This window comes from Thermobia domestica, chromosome 11 (assembly GCF_964235325.1).
Source record: "Thermobia domestica chromosome 11, izTheDome1.hap1.1, whole genome shotgun sequence".
Classification (NCBI taxonomy): Eukaryota; Metazoa; Arthropoda; class Insecta; order Zygentoma; family Lepismatidae; genus Thermobia; species Thermobia domestica.
In genome coordinates, this window is record NC_137464.1 from 254,868,321 (window position 1) to 254,877,385 (window position 9,065).

Consider the following 9,065-nt stretch of genomic DNA (forward strand, 5'->3'; position numbering starts at 1 on the left):
AATTTGAAACTTGTAATTCTGCAACTAAGCTTGTAAATGTAAAATGAAAGAGTTGCAACGTATATGATGAGATCTTAAAACGTTGAGAAGAAGCTTCTAGTCAGCTAGAGACAAATATTTACAAATCGTCTGTTAAAAATGAGTGTAAACACCAACTTACAATTAAGCTCTACGATACTGTGGCAAATTGTCAAATAAAATTACATGATCTTTGGTCAGATTTCTATTCTAACACAGGTAATTTTTAAGGTGGCAAAATGGAGTCAACCGTATATGAAATTAATTCTTCTTGCATATCTCTATCAAATCAATTCAGCTTTAGTTGCAAGCAAATATCAAAATTTTGCCTTATCGGTATTGGTTTATATTATATAGTATGCTATGCTTTTGATCGTACAATTTCTCATATCAAGGAGGCTTTGGAAGGCGTTCCTGAGAGTGTGAAAACAGCTGTATCTGAAGATAAAAAAACAAATGAACATCAGAAAATGAAGGTCCAATTACCAGTGCATAACGAACTCCGATCCCTCTGCTGGGAAAATGATGAAGACGAGCTGTGTGGATTCTTTGATGCCGAGATTTCCGATATATTTTACAAAATTCTTCAGCTGTTTATGAATTGTAATCTTCCTATTAGCTATAGATGGACGTATGAAAGATTCTGCCCTATGAATATACATTCAATTAACAACCTCAAGATGCCAGCACCTAAGCTTTTGATTCAGAGGTCTAGGAAAGAAAGAAGAGGACTTTTCATGACAGAAACTATTTCGAACACTTCTTTGCAATTCTCGAACGATAAATTTGAATACATACATGAACGTTATGAGCGACGACTCCTTTTTGGAGGAATTAATTATAATTGAAGAATTAACTGCCGTATATGCAAATAAGTAAAAATTCTTCAGATCTGAACGCCCTCTTTCTGATATTTCCAGAATATTACTTCCAATTTCTGCTACACATTTATTGAAATTCTGTTTAAAAGTACAGACTGTTTATTATAGATTATATCTGATGGATCAATTGGTTTTACGAAAGATGCGAAGGAATACTTCTAACGGGTTACAAACAACACAAAGTAAACTTAGTATTACGTAAATAAACGTGTTACAAAATTTCCATTTTTTATTTACATAAATTTGTAGCCAGCTTTTCTGTGTTTCCCATTTTCCTGAAGTGAGTTTCTATCATTCGACTCACTACACCATATATACAGGAAGGGGAAATTCTTCGGAGGCTGACAGTATGTCTAATTCCAATCGAAAGAAGTTCCATGAGCATAGGTCCGATTCTCAACAGTTTGCGAGCCATAGGCCGTTAACCACTTTGGACACCTCCCTATAGAAAATTATATATATACTCGGCATGTAATTGTCATTCTGGGAAGTGTTATAGCACGTTGGAAAGGAACGGGTGTGACCTTTCGAAAGATTTATAGTATGATACTCTAATGTACATGATAGGAAAATTGTAAAGGGAAATTCCAAACTTATAACGAAAAAAAAAATCCCTTATTTAGAATAAGGTTTCCAGAATTGGATGGCAACAGTGTCGTTGCAGCAAACAAAAATATAGCACCGCATAAATCGTTATATGCCAAACATCGATTCTTATGTTCCTAATATAATACTCCATACAGTGGATTATATGAGACTCTGCAGGAGTAAAACACACTTAGAAACAAAACAGAATTCTACGTTCACGATTGTAGTATAAGAACATCAAAATTTCGAAGTACTGTATTTAATGTAAAGGAATGTATTTGTTTAGAACTTAGACGACAAGAAGACACACTGGACACAAAGCATTGTTTTAAAGACATTGCCATGAATCCAGGCCTACTCTTTTATGATAACAGCAATGATAAATTCCCGCCTTCAACTCTTCACCAACCACTTCTTGATTCAACCTCTCTCTCTCTCTTTTGCGACAGTTCTAGTGAAGGTATTAATATTGAAGCAGAAGATACAGATGGCGCTGAATGCATGTTTTGTGGTCGTTTCTACTTCCAAGGTCACAAAGAGGAACAATGGAGAAGATGTCTGAGCTGCAATCGGTGGGCACATGATGGCTGTGATGGTGCAGACATTCATTCCATTTGTCCAGCATACCAGACAGAAAAATGGTTGCCCAAATACGCGATGCCTGTAAGGATCTCATGTTAGAAAACCCATATTTTCCCTTTAAATATCAGTGGCGGTTATCTCATGTATGTAAGGCAAGCAGTGCATACCCAAAGAAAAAACTACAAATAGCATTATTTGTTTTATTTTATTTTCCGATTGATTTCTAAATTCGCTCTTTTGCTTCCCTTTCTTGACATTGGAACTGATTAGTTTAGTGTTGTGTCGATCATGAACGATTCGATCATTATGAACGAATCATGGCGTGAATCAAATGAATTATGATTCTTTTCACAAATGAATCGATTCTTCTAATGAATCATTTGTACTTCTCCCTGAATTGTTTGTTATGATCGAAATGAATTGAGAATCACAAACTGCCAGCTTGTGTGAGACAATTGGTGAGGTTGCTTCTGTAAATGCGCTTGCAGTTCACGGGGAATGAAAATGAAAGAAAACTATACGCGCGTCTTTTCTTCCTGCTTTATTAGATGCGTGCGATTTTTTTTCTTTCTGCGTGGTAGGGTTCTTTCCTAGGAGGAAAGGAAGCCGCAAACTTTCTTGTTGCTTGCTTCTTGTCGTGAAGTACTGGCAGTGTTGCTCAATTAGATGTAATACGATTTCGTAGTTAATTTCAACATACTCTTAATGAGCATTTATCCATTTTATTAAGATACTGTACGTGCATTGGATAAAATTATTTTCATCACTTTCAACTGCAGTAGCCAAAAAGGTCAATTTTAATGTTTTATAATCAACTCAAAGTACTATATTATATTCAATGTAAATACGGTACTTACACAGAAAAAGTGCACTGTAAATTATTTGTACTGTACATAATTGATTTTAAAAATGTATATGTAGAAAGACGAATAAAGATTCTTTCTAGGAAGACAGTGTATTGCATCTTTCAGTAAAAACACTTGTCCACATGGAACGAAGCTTAGTGGTACCTACTTTTCGCTTTACTTCTATTGAAACATACATGAAGACACAAATAGTTTTCTGAGCTTCCATGTAAACAAGATGTGGGAGACCCGGGATCGATTCCCGGCGGATGCTCACGTGGTTCGGATTTCATATTAATGAGTAGGTCCACGCCTCTTATAGCCTCGCTGCTAAACCGGACGTTAAACTGAAATTCAACTCAACTGAAATTTAACTAACTAACGGTTTTCTCTTAGAAATGTAGAAAAACACTGATAATAACAGGGGTGGCCGGAGAGAAAGTCCGCCAGGCCAAGGAGTTTCTCCCGGGGCATCTCTCAGATTGCGTTCAATTGAGGTTACCAGTATTTTCGCAAATATATGTTCATCTCTTGCTTATTGAAGTAGTAGTGGCTCAGTGGTAAAGCGTTCACTTCTGGTGGATGGGGTCCCTAATTTTCTATTTGCGCCAAGTGGGATTTATGGTGGACAAACACCATATGTGTGGATTTTCTCGGGGTTTTCTTGTTTTCGCTCACTTCCTTCATTTCACCATTTCATTCATTCTCATCATTATCGTTTCCTTTAGTCTACACGATGATAATCATGAAACGTAAAACTTTAAAATTTCATTTCATTTTGCGTTTATTCATAGTACCCCCGAGCTAAATCTTTCAAAATTATCACAATTGTATTAAATAGGCCTATATGTTCATGTGTAAATTCATTCTTTTTCTCTATCTCGAAGACCAGTATCTTTTCCAGTCAAGAATAAAATAGAACATATTTCAGAATATAATAGAATACAATAGAAATCTTGCAGTTTAACGTTCCATGTTTATGTCCATTAGCCTAAGGAAAACGAAAGATTAAGGCAAGTAAATGACGATGGAAGAATAATTGGAATGAGAGTGTGGAAGGAAAGGGGAGTGGGTTTACCCGATAAAACCCACTGACATGATGATGTACACCACAAACTTACTTAGCAGTGGATCAAACCAGGGACCCCGCGCAAAGGAGGAAAGAGTTTCATCAGTGATCCAGGGTGACCCCTAGGATAGAATAGAATGGACTGTGAGATAAGAATTTACTTTAATTAATCATCCGCATCTTCTTTACCCTACAGGGTATAACTCTGACTTACAACAACAAAAGAAATCCATTAACATGATGTGTACTTTACAAAGTTTATATGACCTGGGCAAATAATACCCACTAGAAATGAATATAACACTACAGACTCATTTCTGTATTTAAAACCAAAAGCATGAATGTCGCCTATACAGAGCTCTATATTTCCCCCCATATTAGTATGTACGACAATAAGAAATTGAAAATAAATTGTTATAACTGCTCATATCCCCTGAAAATCTTATGGAGTATATTTCAACAAAATATTTCCTCGAAAAACTGAAGTTGGGAGAAAAAACGTGGAGATTGCAACACTTTTAGTGTTTGTCTCAAGCTCTAATATGAAAGCAGGATGCAAAAATAGCTACAATGGGAGTAGAGCAACAGCATATTATTGAAACTTCATAATTGCACTGAAGCTTAAAAGTTCCCGAGCCACTCCACTCACTCCAATGCAACGCTGTCCGTGTCATGTGGCAAAGATTATTCACGAGATTGCATTTCCTCACAAGGAATTTATTAAGTTGCGCAGAAAATAAGTGCAGTAGCCCAAGCGATTCATATGATCGAATAATTCCCACTCAAATCATATGATCGAATAACTCATTGCGCAAAAGAGATGCGCGGAAACCTAACTGATTCAATGAGCGAATCATTCCCAACCAATTCACTTGCGCAAAAGGAATGCGCGGACGACCAATTCATATGAACGAATTAAATGAGCGAATCATTTTAGTGAATCAAAGTAAATGAATCGATTCTCCGAAATGAATCGTTTTGCCCATCACTAGATTAGTTGTTACGAGTTCCTCATACTGTCACTAGTACGCAGCACAATAGCATATGCCTGCCGTCTAACGTCATTCTTTGGTACTGCTTGCGGATCTGGAAGCAATTCTTCACATTGCACACCCGTGTCAAGTTAAAACAGACAGATTATGAAAAGGTATCAAATCCTTTTGTGATTATTAAAAAAAAATGTACTAAAACTAGTCAAAAATTATGTATAAATTGTATTGACGTGTGTCAGTTTTACTGTGATATTCGGTTGTTTAATAGAGTAGTGATATACTTGAATCTTATGCACTGTATGTGAGGAAGGTATGCAATAACAGTTTCTAATTATTGCAGTGGAATCAAGAAGCCTGTGAAATGAAGACAAAGTTAGGAGCTAGAGGCAATTATGGCTGCATAATTTCTGATTATCGGCGATCTAATCTTGCTTCTAGAGCATACGAAAAAATTTTAAAAAGTGATTGTGTTCTCAATATTTCCAGTGAGGTGAAAACGTATTCGACATTTTAATATTACGAAAATACATTTTTATGTGATTGTTGTTCTAGAAACAAGTGATGTCTTTTTTTTTCAAATGATAAGAATATTTGGAGCAATAGATGATATAATGACATTAATAATGTATAGATTTCTTTTTTCAAAAAAATGCACTGTCTTTTTCAATGTCATCTACAAGCAGTAATTACGAAAATAAAGTTTGGGAAAATACGTACAGGTTTAATCATATGCTTGTTAAACAAAAGAAAATAAATAATTAGCAACACAAGGTGCACGTTCGTAAAAACAGACACAGTATAAAATGTCTTACTGATGTTTATTATTTTGTTGGAAATATATAATAGGGTTTCAGGGATCAAAATGAGAGTACAGATTCTTTAAATAAAGGAAATTACGTATAACTGCTAACTCTAATTAACAAATATGATCCATTATTACGCTCATTAGAAAATTCTAATGCGTTTAGTGGATTATCCAATAATTCAGAATGATTTAATAGAATGTCTTTCTAATGTGTTTCATATATAAAGCAAGATATTTATAAAACTATTTTTGTTTCGATATCCCTGGGTAAAATTAGCGATATAAATAATTTTTTTCTCAGCCTCTCTTGTGTATTTCGTTGCGATGGCACAGCTGAGGAAAGATTTTGTTTTTCGCTTCGAAACAATTGTCAGATGAAGCCCTTCACAACATTGTTTGCCGAGTAGTTGATGGGTACAACTGTGCTCAAAAGTTAGTAGCACAAAGTTCTGATGATGCAGTAGTTTCTTCGAGTTATTTGAATTGACTTCGGGCGAAAGTTACAAGATTATGATCTACTGCCATCTTTTCCCAAGTAGTGCACAAAGAAGAGTCATACTCTGGATAATGAAATTAGAAGGAGGCTGCCCAAAGTGTAGCTATAATTCTAGTTCAGTAAGTGCTGTTATCAGAATGTCACAAGGATCTTATTTCATTATTTGAAAAAAAAAAATGGCAGATCCAGATGTAAAATGAGATTATGAAGCATTAATTGCTGCTTATGGGATTAAAGTTTCACTAAACAACTTCGGATTCAATTTTATATTGAAGATATTTTCAAGCATCTTTTCTTTTCTCTCTCTCTCTCTCTCTGACTGATGTGATGTTTCCCATCTTGCAAAAGAAATCCTACAACATTGGTTATTCTATTAGTAATATGAAAGAATTAAAGGTGGACTTAAAGAAAAAACGTCAACAATTTACAGAATATTGAGAGAAGACGGTACAGGAAGCAAAATACTTTTATGAACCAGAAAGAAAGAGGTTAAGATTACATGACGATCTTGATATTAAAACGTCTCATAAACAATCTTTTGTGAAATTATTGATACAGGCGTTCAAAAGGTTATGAATGGATTAGACTCTCTACGGTTTATAGAACTCACCAATATATATTCACCGAATGTACAGCACAAGTAATGAAACGGTTTGGTGAATCCCTATCCGTACATGACGTATGGAAAATCTCTGGCCTTAGTTTTGTAATATGCGTTTAACAGGTCAAGCCGATATGATAATTATGTCTTTCTGAACCCCTTTCTGAGCTCCTATCATTATTCCAGTAGACAGGTGTGAAGTTCCTTCCCCCCACTTTCAGAGCTGTCTAGCTCCGCTCCTGTCCACTTCCGGACTATTTGCCATATACACTTTTCGTCTTGTTTTGGTGCAGCAATCTGTGGTTTCATTTTTCGCCATTACTTTTGGGACATCCTATATATAAAAAAAATATACAGGAGAAAAATGTGATGACAAACATCGCTATCATTTTTACCAATAAAAGTACATTAAATAATGAACGTTTTTTTCATTTTTGGGTATTAATTACATTTCACATTTTGTGCATAGAGTTTGTATACAAAGGGTGTTCAAAAAGTGTTGCATACTTGGAACATTCAACTATACACTGAGCCTACTCAATGTAGCTTCCATCAACTATGACGCATGTGGTCCAACGTTCTTTCCATGATGTAAATGCACTTTGGTAAAATTCTGGGGATTGACTTTTACACCATCGCTTGACACAGGAAATAAGGTCTTTCTCACTATCAAATGTTTTACCGCGCAGGTGGGCCTTCAGGCGTGTTTTGCTCTCAGGTTCGGACAAAAACAACCATGTTTCATCCTGGGTAATGACGCCGTCAAAACACTGTTTCCACTCTTCAGTCAAGGTCGTCATGAGACCCTCGCACACATCCTTCCTCATCTTTTTCATTTCTCTTGTCAATAATGTAGGCACCCAACGTGCAATATTTTTCTGTGCCCTAGTGACTGCACCACTGATACCACACTACCCGATGACAAACCAGTCATTTCAGCAAGCTGTCGTGTCGTCATACATCTGTCATTTTGCATGATTTGATTAATGGTCTCTTTATTCACATCACTCACTGCCGTCGATGGTCTACCGCATCGTGGATTGTCCAGTAGAGAGAAATCACCTTCTTTAAACCTCTGCAACCCCAGCTGGATACTACTGCTATCCAATGTGTCCTCCCTATAAACAGAGAGCAACTTCCTGTGAATCGATGTGGTAGGGTCATTGCCGGTCTTGAAGAGGAACTCCATCACCGACCGTTGTCGCAACCTGACATCTACTTCACGGTCCATTATAGCTCACCTGTAAATAAAAGAAAATACTTTTATATACCAACTTATAGCTAAATGTTCCAAGTATGTTCACAAAAAATTTAATTCTCCTCCTGAACAAATAAAAAAAATTAGAGACAACTGTGCAAAACTTTTTGAACACCCTTTGTAAAAAACAGGTACACTTATACATAGAGATGCAAGGGCTCGGAAAAAAATCGGCTTTTTTGCATCTCTACTTATACACTTACCTTACTTTCTAAAATCATTAATTAGGTGTTCTCCCCAACTTGCAAATTGTCTGCACACGCTATCGACATCTCTTGGCATCAAGTAGGAGGCAGTGCTGTTATCAACAACCATTAGCCTAACCATGAACTACCAGAAGCCTGACTGTTAGACTGAGCTCTGTTAGCTTTATAATAAGATTTCTACGTATAACAATAGTTTTTCTTAGAACTTTTACCTCTTAGGAAGTGTTTCGTAGACTACGAAGATTCGTGTCTAAATGGTTAGTTGATTTGAAATATAGCGTCTTGTTCAACACGAGACTATTTAAAACGTGGACCTGCAGCTTAACATGAGAACCGAGCCACATGAGCTTCCACCGGGAACCAAACAATTGTGTGAATGTTAATATAAATAATTGTTGAATACGTATTTTTAGCATCATGTGATCCCTGCTAAATCCGTTTTTAAAAATTTTGGCTCACATGCTTAAGTATTAAATTATATTTATAACTTATATGTACTCAATGTAATCAAACATTGTTACTAACACGTAATTTATACTAATTTCATAACACCAAGTAGTTTTTAAAATACACCTTCTATGGTTTTCAACGATAGACAAGAAGTAGTAATATATATTTTTGAATTTTTTCTTAATAGTGCAAATATTATTTCTCAGTATCAATGAGGTATTTGTGACAAAAAGTAGGGTTTCTTTTCTTTCCAGTTTACTGAGATTAATATTTT

General features: G+C 35.6%; 1 protein-coding gene across 1 annotated transcript; it reads right to left on the minus strand.

Moving 5' to 3' along the window:
• Positions 1-7,721: 7,721 nt before the first annotated feature.
• On the minus strand, positions 7,722-8,108 carry LOC145665525 (protein GVQW3-like). The gene has a single exon (XM_081732831.1). The coding sequence runs from the start codon at positions 8,106-8,108 to the stop codon at positions 7,722-7,724; it is 387 nt and encodes a 128-aa protein (XP_081588957.1).
• Positions 8,109-9,065: the final 957 nt, after the last annotated feature.